This window comes from Drosophila innubila (genome assembly GCF_004354385.1).
Source record: "Drosophila innubila isolate TH190305 chromosome 3R unlocalized genomic scaffold, UK_Dinn_1.0 2_E_3R, whole genome shotgun sequence".
Classification (NCBI taxonomy): domain Eukaryota; kingdom Metazoa; phylum Arthropoda; class Insecta; order Diptera; family Drosophilidae; genus Drosophila; species Drosophila innubila.
This window is the reverse complement of record NW_022995380.1, coordinates 12,771,532-12,792,868: the sequence shown is the minus strand read 5'-3', so window position 1 is coordinate 12,792,868 and position 21,337 is coordinate 12,771,532. Positions and strand designations below refer to the sequence as shown.

At 42.9% G+C, this 21,337-nt stretch overlaps 1 protein-coding gene across 7 annotated transcripts in view; it reads right to left on the bottom strand.

The window, feature by feature from the left end:
* LOC117791498 (FERM, ARHGEF and pleckstrin domain-containing protein 1) overlaps positions 1–21,337 on the bottom strand; it is a 35,182-nt gene that overhangs the window by 4,108 nt on the left and 9,737 nt on the right. For 6 of the 7 annotated variants that reach the window (XM_034631270.1, XM_034631271.1, XM_034631274.1 and 3 more), the window contains 8 exons: positions 15,957–16,189; positions 15,678–15,899; positions 15,374–15,617; positions 15,155–15,315; positions 15,006–15,080; positions 12,996–13,102; positions 12,674–12,789; positions 12,363–12,606 (listed from right to left, as the gene is read on the bottom strand). In XM_034631270.1, coding sequence (XP_034487161.1) covers positions 12,363–12,606; positions 12,674–12,789; positions 12,996–13,102; positions 15,006–15,080; positions 15,155–15,315; positions 15,374–15,617; positions 15,678–15,899; positions 15,957–16,189 — 1,402 coding nt within the window. Of the gene's footprint in view, positions 1–330; positions 11,852–12,362; positions 12,607–12,673; positions 12,790–12,995; positions 13,103–15,005; positions 15,081–15,154; positions 15,316–15,373; positions 15,618–15,677; positions 15,900–15,956; positions 16,190–21,337 lie in introns of those variants that run through there. The other variant, XM_034631277.1, reaches the window with a different exon arrangement.

The window sequence follows — 21,337 nt, the reverse complement described above, 5'->3', positions numbered from 1 at the left end:
ATTTCTTTCTGACAAAAGCATATTTTTGGCATAATACTCGACCTGTAGATATATTTTGAGATTTGACACTTTTACGGGAACTTATAGCATAGACAATATATAATATGTAATACTGATCAATTACTAATCGTAAATCAATTAAATATTTAATTATTATTATTTTTTAACTTTTGTTTTTTCTCTTCATCTTCATCTTCTATTTCATTTTCTTCTTCGCTTTAGCTAAATAACAATTAAATATTTCTGTTGCATTTGTATTATGAATTAATAATATTATTCGATGATTAAACAGTGCATTAAAATTTGCTCAACTCGATTCATAAATGTTTATTTTTTGGCTCTTCTATAACATTATATATACTCTATAGAAGTTCGATAATCCAAATTCAACACCAACTCATTCTTCTACTTCTTCTTCATCTTCAACTCCCTCTCCCTTTCCACTGACAGCTTGATTATAATATTTAAGTTTATATATTTGATTAAAATGTTAGTAAGTTTGATTTTTGATCGCATTTTCCAGTTGTTATATGCGTGTTTATATGATTCAATATATTCTTTATCGATCTTTTCTATAGCAGCATTTAGTATTTTTTTGTTTTTTCGCATTGATAGTTTTGGATTGTACGATATTCTTGTTTGTATTTTAATTTTTTTTTTTGGTTTGTCGTAAATCAGTCTCAATTATAAATAAGTTGGTTATACTTGGATCGTGTGTAAAAAGTCATAGATTTGTTCTAAAAATGTTCCAAGGCAACTGAAGAAATGGAAAATGCTGCTGACGCTGCTGCTGCTGCTCCCTATTTATCATGCTACGCAATTTAATGGTCACTCAGGTCATCCGAATCATGGAATTTGGGCGGCGGATCAACTCGTATATCCAAGCCGCATGCATAACGTTCATATTCAATGGGCTCCGACTCGTAGTCTGAAAGAAAGTCCGGATAGGGCAGCTGCTGTCGAGGTGCCTCAACTGGGTGCACAGTTCGACTGGTGATTCGTCGAATGGTTCCCATGCCACCAGCACCACCGGCACCGCTGTCTTCGCTAGAATTGGCCAGCTCATCGGATAGTCCACCACCACGTGATTCATACTCGCTCTCCTCGGGATTGCAGTAGCTACGTCCATGATACGGCTGAGGTTGCTGAGCAATGCCACCAGATGTGCTGGCCACCTGTGAGTCTTCACGCTTCAACTGGCGCTTCTTTGTGCGCACGGGCTTTACAGGTTGACCGCTGGCTGGGGGCATGGGATGATTGGCAGGTGCCGGCCTGTCCGCCACTGGTTGATACATGGGCTTGGTAATGTGACCCAGACGATCGTAGCGTGGGAAACCCATCTCATCCACGTTATCGCTCATGTCAAGACTCTCGAACTTGCTGGCGCCGCTGTACTGCGGATAATCGTCATACTCATCGGTTTGCTCGCGCTCCAGTTCCTCGTCAAACTCCAAGTATTGCTCGTCGCGCTGATAGGAGTACTCCGAGCTGCCCGAGTCCATCTCAGGCACATAACCCTCAGAGCATTCGCTACTCTCCGCCTGCTCCAGCAGAGCAGCAGCATTTAGATTAGCTCTCATGCGTTTCACAGGAAGCTGACGCTTTTTGCGATAGCCCCGACTTCTCAGCTGTTTCACATCCTGACCACGCACATCCAGGGAACTGTCCGTATCATTGCCACTGGGTGGACTCTTCAAGGCGGTGGCCACAGCAGCGGCCGACAACTGAGCAGCTCCAACTGTTGCTGTGGAAGCTCCCTTACGCGGTGGCTTTTGAATCAGCTGATTCGGCGGCGACTCGGAGCTGAGACTGCTCGAGTAATACGGGGAGCAGCGTATCAATTTGTCAGCCCGCTGGGGCATCTGAGGCGAATTGGGCTCAGTGCTCTCACTGTTGTGTGTGTTCGTTGTGGTAGTCGTATTTGTGGCCGATGACGTGGAGTGTGCATCCCGCTCCTCGTCAATTCTCATGGGCAACTCCTGACTGCTCTGCTGCGACTTGCTCAGCATATGCTCGTGAAAGGAGCTCGACTGACGCAACTGTTTGCTGGTTGTTTTGAACTCACGTATCTGCGTCTTGGACAGCGTCTTGTCATCGTAACTGTGGTGCTTGGCCAGCGGTTTCGCCGGTGGTGCACCTACATTTCCCGGCAAATCGCTGGGCGTCACAATCGGTGGCACACTGGGCACTGGCGGTGGCACAGGCTTGACAACTGCTTGAGTTGCTCGCTGGGATTGAGATTGAATTTGGGCAGCTCCAGCTGCTGCTACTGCTGCTGATGCTATTGTGGCGGCTTCTTCAGCTTCAGCGGCGGCGGCTGCCTGCTCCGCCAGGCCAGGCTGTTTCATCTTGTTAAGCAGGGCCTGCATGATGGGTCTGGTCACCGCTGACTTTGGCTTTGCTGGCGGTTGTGGAGCTCGTGGTTTCTGACGCGTTTGCTGTGATTGCTGTGTTTGTATCTGTGTTACAGTGGTTGTTGTGGCGGTGCTGCTTTGGGTAGTTGTATGCAACGGCACAAACTCCTGGCTCTGGTAACGTTCCGTCAGCTTGTCGCTGTGCGCATACAAGCGTTCGACGAAAGGAGACTCCGACTCGGAACAGATTTCTTGGCTTTGATACAACTTGGACATCATTTCGAGCGATCGACGCTTTCGGGCCGCTGCACTTGTCTCTGGGACAGCGTTGGGTTGTTCTGTGTGATCTTGACTGGATCGTGCTTGGTTGCCATTGCTGCCGCTGCGTCGATGGACCTGGGGTAAGGAGCAACGTTTTTCCTCGCTGGGCGAGCTCAGACTGGGCTTGGAACCCACACGGGCTTGCTTCAGCGGCAGATACTCGCCGGGCACGACGCCCACAAGGGTGAGACTGCTTGATGTTGACCATTCGCTGATTGTCTGTGCCATTTCGGTGAGGGTGAGTGTAGTGTCATCGCTGCGGGTGGCCGAAGTTGGCTCACTCAGCTTGTCTGTCTCTGAGTTGGATAACATGTCATAGCGCAGACCGTCGGAGGATCCATTATCTCCACTAAACTTGTGGGAGTAGCTGCCGCTTTGCTCGTTAAGACTCTCAGCGGACTTGTTAATGGAACTAATGCTGGATTTGGTTTGATTAGATTTTTCGCTCTTGGCACAAGAGTGTGTTGAGACGGCGGATAGACTGTCGGAGCCGGAGAGATTGGCATACTGTCGCACTGTGTTGGTTCCTGTCGACCACTCCGAGATGCTTAGTCCAATCGATGTATCCTCCGAGTGAGAGCTGTGCGTGCATTTCTTTTGTTGCAATCCCATACGAACGGTTCCATCCAGATCAGTACCAATCGAGCTGGTCTCCTCTTCGGAATGGCTAGAGTGGCTGCATTTCTTGCAGCTGCCACCACTGCTCAAACGTGCCTCATAATTGCGACGCACTGTCGTCTGATCGTCGAGGTATGCCGAGGTGCTTCCCGAAAGGATGTCATCTATGGACGTGTCGGAGTTGTTGGAACCACGCGAAAGTTTCCTTAACTGTCCATCCGGTGACAATTGCACCTTAATGGTGCCCGGCATGAACACGTCATCACTGGAAAAGAGCTCATCCTCGGAGATTGGACTACGCGGTGCCGGGGAGCGTGTTGGTTGTGCTACAATCACTTCCGGACTGGAGCTCTTACGCAGACCTGCGCCAGCTCTAGCCGTTGGTTGTGTAGAGGACGTACTGCAGCTGACATTGAACGAGGACGACAGGCAGGATGCAGCACTAAGTGTGGAGCTCAGACAGCTTACCGTGTCCAATGGTAATTGCTCACTGCCAAAATCTTTGTCCTCGAAGGCAGCCGACATGAGGTAAGCGGTGTCCTCATATGGCAACACTTTGGCCACATCAGGGGGACCGGCTACATTTGCTTCATCATCCAGCAGAACCTTGTCAGCGCTTTGCACCTCGCTGGCATAATAGGTTTCAATGCTCTCCACCACAATAGGGGCGTCAATGGTGCTGGATGGTGGTGATGGCCAATCCACCGAGTCTTGGGATTGTTGGAATGACAAGCTGGCTTTCCAGCAGAATGATTTGGGCACCGGCTTATCCAAATCTGGCATGGCATACATTGTCTCTGGCGGTTTCACGGGCACATGATCAAAGGGTATCTCTGGCAGCGGCCAATCCTCAGAGTCCTGACTGCCCGCATTTGATAAGCACATGAGCGTGTGACGTTCCAAGTCCTCCGGCTGCTCTTCATCCACATGTGTTACTGAAAATCGCCCAGTCACCAACGTGGGTGATTTGGGTTCATTGAAACTGCCAATGCTAGAGAGTCGATCAGCAGTTGCCGAATCGCAGGGTATCTCGGGCATCTCCGCCGAGGTGCGACGATCTGCATCTGATATATAGGCCAGATTTGTGTTGCTTCGAGAATCAGAGCTGAGGCTGGGTTGATGATCAGTCGATCCAACGGATTCATCACGCATGCTTACCGAATGTGTCGATGCTTTGCTTACATCATCCTCCATGCTCGATTTTTCTGACGCCGTGCTACGTTCCGAGATCCGTGAAAGCGTGCGACCCAACGTGAACCCTGTACTGTAGCCAATAATATCTGTAGGATTAACCCCAATCCCTCCCAGAGTGCTGGTCATTGCCGGATAGCCGAAGGTCGTGGGGAAATCATTGAGGTCATCCTGATAGCTGGTATCGCTTTCCTTTTGCTCGTCCGGTGAAGCCTCCTTGACGTCACTGTCTGAGGAATCTCGCAGCGGGTTCTGTGCGTCATAGCGCTCATATCCGCCATCAGTTTCAACATGATGCCAGGGATCATCTGTACTGGAGCTGTTTGAGCTTTCGATGGGGAAAGCCTTCCAAGTACTTTGCTGTTCTTTTTGCGCCAATTCGCCACGTCGTTGAGCCGCACCCAATGATCCAGAACTACTCTCGGTTTCAAAAGATCCTCGAGACTCAACGCTTAGTGAGCCTTTTGAATCAAAGCTGGATTTCGATTCCTGCGAGCTGCGATCGCTGCCTGATTTCCCCGGCTCTGTTTTGGTTACCGACAGTTTTTTGCCAGCATTGGCACGCGCTGGTTTTTCGATTCTCGGGGGTTTTCGGGATCCACCAGAGCTGGACTCACTGTCCTCGGCTCTTTGCAGTATTTTGGCAATGCGTTCCTCAATGGGATCCAGGTATGATTCGGTACTGTTGCCCAAATCAATGGGACTTTGTTTTTCCAGCGTAGGAGTTGTTGGTTTTTTTATGATGATCTTCGGCTCATTGGTTGGCGTCTGCTCATTGGATCCAGTGGGCGTCGCATCAGCATCGGCATCTTTGACTACCACATCTAGCTTTAGCATGCGCTGTTTTAATTCCAGACACTTTTTGGCCTCCTCGTTACCAAAATCTTGTGATATGCCTAGAGGACGTGCGATAGAGCAACTAACACTGGACTCGTCGTCAACGGAACTCTTTTCCTTACTCACTGACAAACTCCAATCCGGCTGACGCTGCGGACTACTGTCCTTCTCACCGCTAGTCCAGGAATCCGAGCTTTTTGATTTATCACTTTGCTTTTCCAAACTGTACTTCTTCTTACTGTCCGACGTATATTTCTCAAACGTTTCGAGCACAGACTTTTCAATCATTGGACTGGCATTAGGTGGAGTTACCAGTATGTTTAGATCGGATGTGGGCGTGGCACAGTTGGAGTACTCCAGCGGTATGGCATCCTCTAAAGTGGCTTGTGTCTCCAGGATATTGCGATCAGGCTCTAGAGTGCGTGGTTCATTATCCGATGTGTCAGAGCCAATAAACTCATCGCATTCGACAGTTATCCAGGAGCCCGTCTCATCGCTCCGACTGCGATCTAAGCTCAAGCGATTGACATCGTGGCGTCCAACTTTAAGGTGTCGACGCTCCGATGAGATGTCGTCCTCCTCAATTGAAGGCTCCTCACACTCGATGGTGGGCACACGATGGGGATATCCCTCTGCCGCAGGTACCGGAGATTTGCTTGCCGGGGAATGACTTTCATCTACGGAGATGAACGAGTCGAGACTCTCGGCCGTGGAGGCCTTACGGCTCTGATTATATTCACTATCGCGAGTGTCCTCTGAAGGCAGCGAACGCTTTAGTATCTCAAGCGAACGACGCTCTGATATCACTGCTTGCGTATCGATATCCTCATGGACATTGTACTGATGGGCAAACATGCGACGATCGCCAATAGCACTTCGTATAATAGCCGCAGGTTTTTCTTCGGTCTTCTTAGCCTCGGCTGTTGCCTGCTTCTTATCATCGAGGCTACGAGCCTTTACATCCCGGCCAAGATAATGATGTTCGGCAGGTTTTTCCAAGCTACTGGACTTTCCGTCTATCTTTTTGTGGACAACGCTGCCCTCGATTTTCTGCTTGATTTCCTGTGCCTTGGCTATTTTTTTGGGCGATTTAATCATAATATCTTCGGGCACATCTGATTTCTCAGAGTCTTCAAAGGATTTATTGCGATCCTCAAAGCTGCGACTTGCCTTGTCCAATTTATCGGGGCTGCGACCCTCGTCAAAGCTGCGACTGAACTTCACCATTGATGTGTCCAGCTTGCGAGGTGCCTTTGCAATTAAAACATGATCCTCTGCTTTCGATTTAAATTCAGTTTCAATGATTATTTTATCGCCATCGGTTTTCACCATTATCTTATCCTCGGGCGCGGGAAAAGCTGGCAGCGTATCCTTCACCGGACTTAGCATTGTGATTGTCTGTTTCATGGCCGATTCATAAAGCTTTTGTTGCCTCTCCTTACGTTTGGCAATGTCTGCCTCAGTTTCCTCCTGCGACTTGCTCTTATCCTTGCTCAAACGACGCATTTCAATGGAACGTGGACGCTCCTTTGGACTTGATTTCTTGCTTCCTCTGCCATCTTTGCCAGCTTTTATGTCATCGGCGCTGGTGCGTCGTGACTCCGGACGGCTACGAGAGAGTGATTTACCTTTAAATGGTTCTGAGGTTTTTAGTCTTCCCTTGCCGGTGCTATCGATGCTGCTGGCCCTGGACACACCTGGTGATGTTTTCCGAGAGCTATTCGCTGAGCTGTAGGGTGACCAATCGGTGAATCGATACTTTGGTATATTCAAAATTAAATGATCGCCGCTCTTGAGCTTCATCTTCGACTTTCTTTTGTCCTTTATCTTCACGCCTTGTAATGCAATCTTTTCAATGTATTTCAATTGGTTTAGAAGTTGAACCTCCTCACTGTCAATAGTCACAGCACTCAAAAGCGAATCCTTTCGATTCGTGTTATAGCTACTTTGCGTAGGAATGGAACCAGCACAGGAATGAACACTGTCCGCTGTATCGTCCTCCTGTAGTGCTGTTTGATTGGTGCGCTCCAGTGACTTCTCTTCGAGAATTTCCCCTTCCTCCTCAAAGCCCACTGTGTCGTCTTTCGAGGAGAATGCATTCATGGGAGGCAAACGATGTAGTGAAATAACTGGAGTGTCCAGGCTCTTTGTTCGCCGCTCCGTGGTGGGTGACTGCTGGGTAGCTTGCTGACGTTGTAGAGAAACCGATCCCTCCGATAGATTGAGTCTGGCATGAGCAAAGAGAATTGGTGCATGACCCTTTGAGCGCATGACTATCGAAGAGTCTATGATTTCCTCAATTAGCTTGACTTTTGACTTGGCTGTTTGCTTTTTCAGTGTATAATCAATGTCTGATCCGCTTATCTTCTCCTCATGACATGTCTCGTAGATGTCGTCATTGCTGCGAAAGAACTCAGCGTGCTCAAATATGGGAGATGGAATGTTCTCGTTACGTTGATAGTCATTGGTGCACTCGTCCATGCGTCGCATCGGCAAATGAGGCTCATCCTCCGAGGATGGTATGGATATGGAGCGCTCCGAAATACGACGAAGCTCCGTGGCATTCGCATATTGTGGATCCAGCTTCTGTGTGTGATAACGACTCTCCAGGTCGGCCAGTCGACGACACTGCGGCGGAGAGCCTTCGATTTCCGTCGAACTCATGGTCTGACCTCGACCCCAAGCAGCCGATATAAGTCGACTTTGCTCAATTCGCAAAATCGGTTCAATTTCTTTGCGAGATTGCGGTGGGGAGAACTCCAAACGATCAGGTATGGCCTCCGCCGAGCCAAAGACATCATCCGAGTCCAGACTCTCATCATCCGATGAGAAGGATGTAATGCGAGTCTTCCCCTTCTTGGACTTGCCCGATGGCTTTGTCTTGGGTATAACCCTTGGCTTGTTAGCCTTTCTCGCATTGGCTTGTAGTTCCTTGCGTAGACTTTGGATAAGCTCCATTTGTTTCTGTTCGAGCTTCTGCTGTTGCATGCTTTCAGTTCTTGAACTGGTCGCCGAATCGCTTTCAATTTGACTGAGCTTCTTATTAAGTTTCTCCAGTGTGGATGCATCCATTTGCTTGGTAATGTCTCGTTTCGGCGACGACAGTTGTATAATCGGTATAGTTTTGTCAATTTCAAGTGTTATTGGGTCCACTTTAGATAGATCAATGTTTTGAGTAAATAGAAACTCCTTGGTTTCTGCTGGCAACAGACTGTCAAGGATATCTGGCAAAAAGTCAGCTGGACCGGGCCCGGTCAATGCACTTGCCTTTGGCGACTTTGGAGACTTTGGTGATTTAGGAGACTTTGGAGATTTTGGTGATTTCGGGGACTTTGGCTTGTTGTGTCCCTTGGCCCCTGGAGAAGGCGCTGTACCATTCATAATGTGACGCTTGTGCAGTACGTATGGTATATCCTCCTTTAGCACCTTGGTGAATCGTCGCTCATAGTCGCGGAAGAAGCTCTTGGGCAGTTCAAAACCTGTCTTTGGTATATCCACTTGAGATGCCGGCTGGCCATCATAACATTTGGGTATTTCGAAATTACCGTGAGCCTTGCACAATGGCGGTGCACTTGGAATTTGCTTATAGATGTAGTCCTCGTCACTTGAATCAGCTGGTGTGAGGTCTATGGATTTCTGATGCATGAGAACATGACGGCGTGAGTTGCTGCCAAGGCGAGCGCGATTTGCCAACGAGTTGGGATCGCTTTTGGTGCGTTCTACCGTTGCATGGGAATAGTTAAGCGGCACCATTATGGGATTGTATTCCTCAAAGTGTGTCTTGGCCATGAGTTCCTCCTTGCGCGTGATCTTCTGATGCGCTACACGCGCCTGTTGTTTCTCAAATTCAGAGACAAGTTCGGGAGTCAATGGATATTCTGGACTTTGTTTGGACTTCTCATCCTTGGGCTGACCCTCCCATTGCTTGGTGTACTTCTGAATGCATTCAATTCGATCCTGATCAAAACTGAATATGTTTTCACTATCTGATCGACGACGAAAAGCAGAGATTTTGCATGATTGCGAGTTGGACTTCTTAATAGGTACCGTTTGATCGATGGAGTCTCCAGTTTGTATATCTTTCTCCTTACAACGAATACCAGAAGCGGGCGTGGAGACCGATTCCGGAGATTTATTGCCAAATGATTTTGCATTGCGCTCAATTTCTACATTTTGTAAACTAATCGAGTGCACCTTGGATGTTTTATGCGTTTTATTGCTCGGAAATGTGGAATATGTATCCCGGCTATCATAGAAAGAGCTATTAGCTGTCGAACTATGCGTGTCCGAGAGCAAACAGTCATGACTTTTGACCTTTGGTCGTGTGTAAAGACCTTCGGCATCTGGCACTGGCTCCACAGCATCATAGTAATCGCTCTTTGAATCCTGACTGGATTGTGCAAACTTTTCGTAGAGTTCCTTCTTGTTAAATTGCTTGACCTTTTTGCAGGTTGTCGTCGGCATTTCATAGTTGCGTCCAAAGCAATCACCAACCAGAGACTCTTTAGAATCCTGACTGGAGGCAACCGATGTCTTGCTTTTGGTTGTTTCTCTGGACTTCTTGCTGTCAGTATGATAAAGACTGTCACGGGATTTCTTACTCGAGTCCGAGCTACGAGAGATTTTCGTCTCAAACATTTCACTTGGACTCTCTTGACTAGATGTACGCGTAAGAGCCTCCTGAATCTTCTTATAGAAATTTCCATCTGATTTGACAGAAAGTTTCTCACGTGGCAAATATCGTGGATCTTCCGCATCCCAGATTTCGTTCATAATATCAGCAGCCGACTTGGACTTAACGTCAATGGCCGATCGATACTTGGGTTGCTCTGAGACAGATTCATCGTCACTGGGTATATAATTACCAGAGTCCAGGGAACAGGAACGCATGTGATCTTCGGAACGACGTCGTCCGCTAAAGAAATCAATATCATACTTCTCCAGCAGCTCGTAACTATCCTGCGATATGTCATCCTGTGACCCTGTAAAGTCTAACTGCTGTCCATAATGTCGTTTCTGATCTTGGTTGTTGTACGTGCTGCCCGGATAGCTGGATGAGTACACCTTGCTGTGTGGCAGTGGAGAAAAGCCCTGTTGCGCATCTATTGAATGATTCTTGACAAAGTACAAGGAATGCCGGGAATCATCATAACGTGTTACTGGAGAATCTATGCGATTTGACGAGAGAAACTCTTTATCGAAAGCTGTCATGGGCTTGGGTTGTTCGCGATCATAATAAACGCTGCTATATCGTTCAAATAGATCCTTGCAGGAGCTGCTCTTGAGCCAAGACTCACGCTCTACCTGATCGTAGATGTTTTCACCTTCCCCATCATCCTCCCCATCGTGCTCCTCATCATCGTCCATATAATGAACAGCTGCCTGCTCCGGTTTGACAAACTGCGCTGTGGAATATAGATTCCCGGTAGCCATTTGATACTCCTGTTTCTCCGCTGAGCTTCGTCTCGGATGATGTGTAATATAATGACTATCATACGAGTCCACCGAGTCGACCCCAGAGAGCTCTGAGTTTCGCGGCAATGAGTGCGTATGCCTGGAGCTTTGCGAATCTATTGATGGTGTCAAATAGTTCTCAGATTGCGCGAGTTTAGTGCGTTCATTTTGAACATAGCGCTTGGTACCGAAGCCAGTGCCAAAGTAGGATGACGAAGATGACTCCGAAGGATGGTTGAGATCGTTATGATATTGATAGTTTAAGCTATTATAATTACGCTCCTGAGCTGCAGCATATGCCGATGTACTGGGCTGCTGAAGCATGGGCATAGAAGGTTGTATGCCCATTTGCTTGGCCCGGGTATATTGGAGTATAGACTGATCGATAAACTCATCGCTGAAGTGTTTCTCGCGTGTCTTTGACTTGGTCTTGCGATTGACTGTAGCATATATATCATTGCGATCGTTCAGATTGACATGTTCACTATTGGAAATCTTATGCTCCATTTGAGCGCTGTGAAAGTCCGGATACTTGTAGTGTCCCATATCGTTAATGTCAGTGTAGATGATGTTGTCAGTTTCGGTTTCGGTTGAGTTGGCATTGGCATTGTTAAGCATACACTGTTTAGACATCGAATAATTGGTACTGCTATAATGGACTGGGGTGACAGTTTGCGATTGGGACTCCTGTGACCGAAGCGGCTGACGACGGGCATTGGCCATGGCCATGGCTGAGGCCGGTGAGACTGCCGCCATAGTCTCCCGATTGATGGTAGATGCTGTCAAGTCCGAATCCGCTTCCTCCTCGACTAATTCCTCCTCCTCCTCCTCCCCCATAGGCTCCTCCTCCTCCAAATCCGCAGGCTCCAGCAGCTCCTCCTCCTGCTCCTCCAATTCCATGGAGCTGTTGAGATCCACCGAAAGACCCACTGTGCTGCTGTTGATAGTGCTGTTGTGGGTGTGATTGTTGGTGTTGATGCTGATGAGCTGCGGCGACACAGGGACATACACTTGGGATCCCACTGAGACTCGACGAGGCGTGCTGCTGCTGTACAAGTGGGACAAGTGGCTCAGACCTGAACACGCGCATAAACAAAGCATTTTATGGGATGTTAGCACTTGAGCAATAAAATTTAACCGAAAACCGAAACAAACCGAAATCATATTGAACTCAAGGCCAAAGTAAACTCTGAAAACATAATACAAGTACATTGATCAAGTACAGTATTCACAATAAAGATCATTGATCTAAGTATTACCCAGATCAGTAGCACTGTGAATACTTAAAGAAATAAAATGGTGGGTAAATTTTATAGGGAGCATTCACAAGTAAATTAAGTAATTCGCGCTGGCTTAATTGGCGCCATTGTGAATATTTGACCAACAAAAATCCAGCTAAGTCTATTTTTAACTTATACTTAAGAAAGGTTAACGAAATCGAATTATAGCTAAGGATTAAATTAAACTTATACGAATATCAATAACTTATCAAAACAAATCATAGATAAATCTACAACTATCTGTAAATGTAACTTAACGAAATTATGATGAATAGATGAAGAGCGAGTTGAAAATTGTAAGACTCACCTAAATTGTGATCGCCTGGATGCACACGAGCCTGATCGGGAGCGCGCTGCAGGCTGCTGCTGTGGCTGGGCGAAGTCCACGATTGCGGACCCTGTGGTGAAAGCGAGCGGTTCGAATTCATTTGGTCCATACCCACTGCCGAGTGGTGTTGACGTTCCGCCGAGCAAGCCGCTTCCTCCGGCGAGGTTGGCGATTCCGCTGCATAATTCTTCGTCTGATAGATCTCCACCTGGGCTGCTGTGACCTGATCAACCAAAGTGTTTTTATCTTAATCGATTGCAATATTGATGATTAAGGGTATAAATACTCACTTGAGAACGCATGTGGTCTATAGGATTGTCTCGTCGGCGATCCAAGGTATCCGCTGCCTTCTTCGTCAGAGAAGGGGTCATCGAGTCGTTGCATTGATTGCGATAATCCCATGTCGCTGCAGCGTGCATGAAAAAAAAAACAAATAAGATAAATAATATTAAAATTAAGGTAAATATTATTTATATTGGCAAATTATAGTGAAAATTTATCGCCTTGGCTAAACATTTCGCGAAACAAAAATCAATAAAAATTAATTGAATACGAAATGATAACGATAAATCAATAAATATAATTGAACAATTAAACAAAATAAATACAAACCAGTGTCAATTGGGAGAAGGGGATTGGCTGAAATGCTGGAATTCACATACGTATGCGACTGACTTCGGCTACTAGCATTCAATGGCCCTTGCCGGAATGACTGAGACCTGCAGCAAAAGAAAAGACAAGAGGATACCACGATTTTATTTTCACATGCTCATTTTTTTTTGCTTTTAATTTTGTTTTGAACATTTTTTTTGTTATTAATATTTTCGATTTTTCATTTTATTGGTTCTATTTATTTTATGATGGAGTTAGGCACAATTTTGTTTGATTTATGGCTTAATTTTTTTTTATTAGAGCTTAATAGACTCCGAAAATTTTATATTTTTAGCAAAGAGTCATTTGAATTAGGACAGATAATTAAGGAAAATTAAAGTACTTCATAATAATTAATAAACTTAAAATAAAACACACACACAGCATCATATAATATGGGTTAAGGCTACTTTAGCTGATGAATATTACAAATTTCCATAAATTATTCGATGGGAAATCATTAAGTCTCTCTCCCTTTTCTCTTGACAATAAGTAATACTTTCAATATTATAATTAGTTAGATTTAATTAAGAGTTATTTAATTGTACAGACTAAACTACTTATAATAGTGGCATAAGTAGATAAGGTTAGGTTTATACTAGAAAACACAACTAGTTACTACACATTTATGAGAATAAACAAATATGAATAGATTTATTTGTGTACAGTCTATACAAAACACAACAAAAAGCGACAAGCAAAGATCGTAGATACATTTAAGTCACGTTGTGGTCGTATCAACGAGTACAAATGGACTCAATGGGCCATTTTAGACTAGACTAAATACAACAACACACAATGTGAGCAGTGATGATTAGAATGAAGTTTAGGTTAAACTAATGAGAGAGTTGTTATTGTAGGGATAGACTAGGTTTTGATGACGACAGTTGGGTGGCTTATATATATATGTATATATAAGATGGTATCAAATTAGGAAGAATGTTATGAGTTTAGTACGTATATAAATAATTGCCAATTGTCATTTTAGATTACAAATAAATAATTCTGATTATCTACAATTATAAATAGTTGGATTAATTAATTCACATACATGTTTAAAAAAAATTAAATAAAATATAATTTCCAAAATGCTTGTTTGCTTCTGTACAATTTGTTTTTTCAATTGCTCTTTTCATTTTTTTCTTTAATAGATTTAATTTAGTTTTGTGCTTTGCTTTGTTTAGTTTGAACTTATGTTATGACCAATTGGTTTTTAATCCTCTTCTCTTTTCTCTCTTTTGAAATTGTTGAGTTGGCTTTAATTGTTTTTCGGCCAAGTTGTTAGGTTGTGACAGGTTCTGGGGTTAGGATTTGGTTTTGGATTCGTAAATAAGTTAAAAATTTTATTTTGAACAAAAATTCTGAAGTTAATAAGGAATAAAGTTTAATTTAGAAAAAAAGGATGATTACGCTGATGATTCATAATGTGAACGGATGAGGTTTATTATAATAAATGCTTTTGCTTTTTTGTCAAAGCATTTGTTTTGTGTATACAGAAATATGGCGAAGTTTTGAGGGTGGTTTGGTTATTCATATATAAGGGGGAAGTTAAAGCTCAAAAAATTTTCAAAAATATAAATTAAGAAAAGCGTAAAAATAAGTTTAAATGGAGTTTACTTATTTGTTAATGTATTAATAGAAATATTGAAATAATTGCGATTTGGTTGTAAGCCAAATGCTTTAAAAATTCTGAAGTGCTGTTTTTATTAAAATTTTAATGACCATTTTCACATGTTCATGCCAATGCTAAAAGCCACTTTAAACTGTGGACACACTGGACATGATACTCGTAAATTTCGTGAAGTTTTACAGCTCAATAATAACAGCATTAATAACAAAACACAGTTTGTACCAAAATAAACTAAAAACACGAATTTTAAATAACATTTCAGGCATAACAAATGTTTTTGATGTTTCTGTTGTTTCTCCTGTAGCAGATGTGGTTAAGATTGGTTTTGTAAATTTACTCACCTTTGAAAGTTCTGACGCTTCACATAGTTCTCACGGACAAATTCAATTATTTGTTTCTGTGTTTTTCCGCTGTAGCTGCAAAAGTAGAACATTAAACAGTTTTAGAAAAGATTTCTTGTGAGATCTTCCTCTCAAAGGTGGGGACATACCGGAAAGAGCTACCGCGTGAGAGAACACGTGTCTTGCGTCTGGGTGTGCTCTGAACGGCTGTACAGCGAAAGAATCCGTGATTTTCGACGCATTTCTTCCAAAAATTCTTGCACTCATTGCGGCCCTCAAAGAAGAACTCTACGGTATCCTTGTAATATCCCTGCAACAGACGGAAACCAATTAATATAGAAATCAGTGCAGATGTTGTAAATTCTTACGTAGCCCTCGGGATGCAGTTTGACCAAAAAACGTTTACGTTTGAATGAAATTTTGCGTATTTTGGCCCACGAGAAGGTATTGATGCGTGTTATATTCTGAAAGACGGTAATGCCCATGTGAGCAACGGCTAGATTTAGTGGTACACCCTCCACATCCTTGGCGGGATGCATTTTCATGCCATACAGCTCACAACGACGTGCTGTCTCCAGCAGATTAAGATCCGCCTCTGCCGGTGACTGGCCACTTTATAAAATAAATATTACGTTAATAAACCATTTGCAGGGAATAATAATTCAAACCTACAAGTGCTTCTTATGATTCTCCATAATCTTGCGCTGCATTGTGGCATCCTGGTGTGGCACAAAGCGATACGATGACAAATATGTATGATCAGGATAATCCTCGGGCACATAGTCACCACACGATGCCTGCACTATGTAGCTGGCCATGAGCGCCGCGGTATTATCATTGCATTGCAAGCTACCCGTTGCCAAGTCACGTTTGATTTGCAAACAGAATAGATATCTGAAAGAGTACGATATATATGAAAGACTTTTCACTCAAATATAATAATATAAATACCTGGTATACTCCTCTTCCAGCTGTGCTGGATCTGGCGTATAGAACTTGATACAGAATCGCAGTACGGGATCGATGAGGGATAGACCCACCTGACGATTCATGGGCTTCTCCAGATCCAGCCAGTATTTGGTATGTGTGGATATTTCCTGATATTCCAAGCCAAAATAGTCCGCTTCCAGCAAATTTAATTGGCGGCAAGCTTGCTCAAATAGCACACGACCCAAAGCCTTGGCCTACAATAGAGAAACAATCGAGTTAGGGAGTGCATTCAAATTTCAACTACAACAACCTTTAGATAAATTTGAAAGTTGAAAGACATTTGTAAGTTATGTAAGTTGGGGAGGTAAAAACAGAATTTTATATTAATATCTATTTTAAAGAAGCACTCCATAGCCTATATTTAAAACAAGCCAAAAGGGACACTTGGCAACTGTGCAACAATCCTAAGCGTCATATAAATCAACAGCCGCGACGCGACTTATCCCTGAAGTATGTGGTTGTTGTTGTTGTGGTGACACACCATTAGAGTTGATTAAAAATGCCATTAGATTGTACTAAATAATATATAAATACATATTCATTTGCTTGCAATTTGCACTGCACGTTCGAGCCTTGACGCTTGCACGTACGACCCCGCCTATTTGTTCCTCCAAATCGACCTCTTTCTGTTCTCGCGCAATTTGGCAGCGGACAAACAGAACGACGACCTACATTTTATATAACTTAATTGCTGCCAGAGACGATGCCTGGCAAACGGGCAGCGTAGTCAAGTGGTCTAGTTGGTAGTTGGGGTGAGGCGTCAACTCAATTGAAATTTATTTAAATGCAATCAGACGAGGCATCGGCCACAAAACTGCTAGGCATGTGGCAGCGCTTTAACTCGTCCAGCTGTAACGCAGATTATATTTTAACGCGTTTAGCTCAGACGATGCTCACGACACGCCCAGTCGCCGTGCTTCCCACACCCACACCACCCATCGATAAAGACCGCGCGCAAATTGTGCATAATATTTCTTGAAAAACATTTTATTTATTTTATATATTCTAAGCGGTCTAAGAACGCTACAACGATCTGGCAGCGCTAAATAGTTATGTAAAGCATCTGCAATCTTTTTTCTATAAGATAAATTTGACTTATGTAGTGTTTTGCAACAGTGTCTGTTTGTAATGCATTTTAAACTATAATAATTTAGTTTAAGTTGTCTTCTGCAAACCAATTAATATTTAACATTTCCCCTACAATTTTAAGGCCCGTTATTTATGGTGCATTTTAGTATAAACTGAGAGCCATCATCCTTCACTTAGTTAACGAGAGCTCAACTGGACATTAATTAAAAGGTCATGGGAAATTTAGTTTTTGCTGCTTTTAATAATGATGATCAGTTAAGTTAAAGAATTTTATGGCAGAAATACCCTTCAATCTGCTAAAAAGGACTCTTGTGAATAGACCAAATGGTTTGTAGCACGCATGATATGCTAATTTGAGATCGAAACAGCCATTAAAGGAGTGCTATCTGAGTCCTGAACAACTGGAATTATACCTTTATACCATCAGAAATATAAAGGCCAATGGAAATGTTATCGACATAGACGAGTCGAGAGACGAGGACCTTACCAATCAAGTAAAGTGCTTTGTCAATTTGAATATTGCGCTTGACTTTGCCCAGAAACAAGCACAATACACTGAATTTCTGTCAGCCTTCGGCAATGTGGCATGAATCGTGTCTAAAATGTAATTAAAGCTATGTTTTAACACCAACAACCCACAAACCAAACCAATTTTCCATGTCTTTGTTTATATTTGAATATTTCATGCAATAAATTTTGGCAAATGACCAACTGCCGCCACAATGCAAATAGCTTTGTGGCATTCATACATAAATCAAGCAAATAATATTGGGCGTTGTCAGGACTTAAGCCTGAAATTTACACAAATGTTTTATTAAATATTAAACAAAATTATCATCCACATTAAAGAGCCCCTAAATTTTCTCTTAAAGCAAATCAAAATTTTTGACATACGATTTTTATTTTTAGGGATCGCCCTTTTAATTGAAACGTGAGATGAAAACTGGCAACGAGTTCAACAAAAACAATGAAAAAACCAACAATGTGCGGACACAAAGGAATTGTTGATGCATTTTTTATGAGTTCATGGGGAGAAAAGCTGAAAAAAGCAAATATAACAAAGTTTCGCAACATTTTTGTTGAGTGAAGGTGATTGGGGAATACGGTGGGAAAATGTGAGAACGTGAGCTGTAGGTAGAGATTGCATGGTTCGAACTGTAAGCAAAATGTGTTTTCATAGCATATTTATCGGATGAGTCAATTGAAAATCTAAAAAAGTTCAAAGTCCTTTGTACTTTAATACTAAAAAGCAAAAGCACTTTAATCATCACTTTTTGAGCTCAGTCTTGTAAACAGAGTAGTTTATAGCTGCATCCACATTAAACTTAACTATTTCCTAAAACTAGTTGCAAGCTCTGCAACTGCAAAAGTAATTCACTGTTGAATTCCCCAAAGCAAATGAGCAGTGTACTACAAATAGTATTTCCTAGTTAATTTCCCTAAGTCATACTCGTATTCAATTAGGAAATAATTGATATTTAATTTATCAATTAAACAATTATTACAGCCTTATAACTTATTCCGACTATTTCATTTTCAATCTATGAATATGAATTTTACACAAATGCAATTTACAGAGCTTTCCTTTGTTTCCAACTACAGTTCAAATAAGGCTAAAGTTTAAAAAGTTTTGCACTTTGCACAATCGCTGAAGCATATTTAATTTAATTTTCAGCAAACAGCCGGAGCATAAAACACACTCGAAAAAAATGCGGGTTTCCTCTTGAGAGAAGGTTACTGAGTATAGTGGTTGTTGGAGCGGCTGCTCTAGAAACTGCAATCGCATTTGTTGGCCCGGGCAAACCTCGGCAACAACAATGGACCCCACCAGACACACCCAAACTTTGACATTTTTCCTGTGACGACAGAAGGGAGATGAAAGAAGCCTCTATTGATTGTACTCCACTAAACCAATTTGGATTTTCAGCAACTACAAACAGTCAATTAACTTTGGGCTCGGCTGAAGGAAAACGGAAATCAGCAGAGCACGGAAAACAGATGAATGCAAATATCTTTCAAACACAAAGAGAAATCCAAAGAGAGAGAGAGAGAGAGAGAGAGAGAGAGATAGAGAGATTGACACACATATAACTGTTGACAATTGTCGCTCATTCAATTTGTCGCAAGAATAGGAAAGGTAGAGAAGCTGCCCCCCGTCAGCAGGTGTTGTTTCTAGAGTGCATAGTAGGAGGAAGGTAGTGTTGTTTGCCTTTTGTTCATTGACAGCAGAATTCCCCTATTCCCGATACACAGACACGCACAGATCAGCCTGGCGTAATAAATTTATACTTATGCGGGTGTCTGGGACTAAAAACTAATGAAAAAGCAATTTTAAATACCACATTCTCCGTGAAAGCTATAAAAATCAGCAAAATACTGTAAATATAGAATGTAAACGGAGAAAGCTTTTATCTTTGATTACAATAAGAAACTTAGCAACAATTTTTTGTTAGGTTACATTATAAATAAATAAATAAAAAACAATCCTTTGCCTCTAAGAAAGTATGCTCCTATTAAGAAAACTTTACTTAAAAAAAATTATAATTCAGATTTCGTCCAGTGGCCTGTTTCCAAGGATAAGACTTTGCAATTGAATTTAGCCAGTAAACAAGTGCATCTTAATAAAACCTATTTATAGTTGTCTTCTAGTCTTTGAAATGTCTCCCTTGATGGCACCTGCCCAACGAATACGCCCTGCAGTCACATCAATCTCTGGCTAAAAGAAACTGCAGTCAGAAAAAGGAAACCAACCATAAAATGAAATTGCATTAATATATAATATGTATTTGTATATATCAAGATAGAAGTAGAAAGAGAGAGAGAGAAAATCACAGAGAGGAAAGGGAGAAAGAGAAGAGAGAGGCTTTGCGGTTGCAAAATATGAATAGAAATTTATAATTATACGAGTATTATATACAGAAGTTGAGAATTGTACGTTAATGCGTCAAACGAAGCAAGGGAATTGGGAATAGGCTGAAACAGTAGGGGCTGGTGTAGATGCGGCTGCAACTGAGGCTGAAGCTGCCACATTGGCGTTCAGTCCATTCACTGATTTTTGGCAGACTGCCAAAATGTGTTCCGGGCTAACAAGAGCAGAGCAAACAACAGACAACACAGAAGCGGCAGTAGAAACTTCCAACAAATCAACAAATTTTCTAGTAGGGTGTTGGCTTCTGTAGCTGCTGCGAATGCTGCTGTTCCTTCTGCTGTTGCCCTCGCTTGGCTTCGATGAAGCCAAACCAAAAATAAAGCACACTACACAACTTTGGGTATTGTTGACTTTCTTGTTTTTCCTTTTGGCTCTGAGGTTCACGAACTGTGGCCACACATGCAAGATGCTTGTTACAGTTGTAGTTGTTGTTGTCTGACAGATGCAGTTGACCAAAAATCGCATTAATGTAAACGGAAGGCGTCCGAGAATGTGCCACATCCTCCGCCTTGCTCTGCTTTTCCTTTTGCCTCTTGTTTTTAGTCATTTCGGCATTTTGTTAATGGGATCAGCTGTTGTTGTTGTTGCCTTTGGTGTAAGTTGTTTTTGTCGTTCCACTTCCTGGCTCCATTAGCCAGCCAAGCAAAAGGCTTACTCGGTTTTTAGTTGAAGTGGCCACGCCCTGTTTGCTCATACCATTTTCATAGCCAACTTGCCACAGACACACAGCACACACATTTCAAAGGCTTCGTCGCTCGAAAAGTGGGGAAAATGTTTGCTACAACAACAACAAAATGGCTACTCTTAGTTGTATGTATGCGCTATTGTTATGGCCAGTTATCTAGGGTAGTAACTTCTTGTGGTATGCAGTGAATTTAAAAAAAAGAAGAGTTTCTAAACATATTTATAAACATTTGAGCTATTAGGGCCGGTTTTTCAATGTCTCCTTAAAGTTTAGCAAATAGATTTTTTTAAATTACACATATAAAGCTAGGAATCTAAAGATACCCTTTAATAATAGACAAAATTCTTAGATGCATTTTCTTCATATAGATGATATTGTGTGAGAACTTGAAGTTTATCTTTACAGAGTATCTTCTAGCCGCAACAGTCTTAAGTTGCAGCTTACCTACTTGTTTAAGCCGTTGTTGTGGCTGCTCCGGGCATTGTTGCGAGGGTGTGTGTCTATGTGTGTGTGGAAGAGAGTAGGTGGTGAGTGTTTTGCTTGTTGCATGGGCTAAGAGCAACCCCTTGTGAACCAGTTGCACTTGAGGCGCTGCTGCAAAACGTTGAGCGCTTTTTTAAAGTGCTCATTCACAAAGAA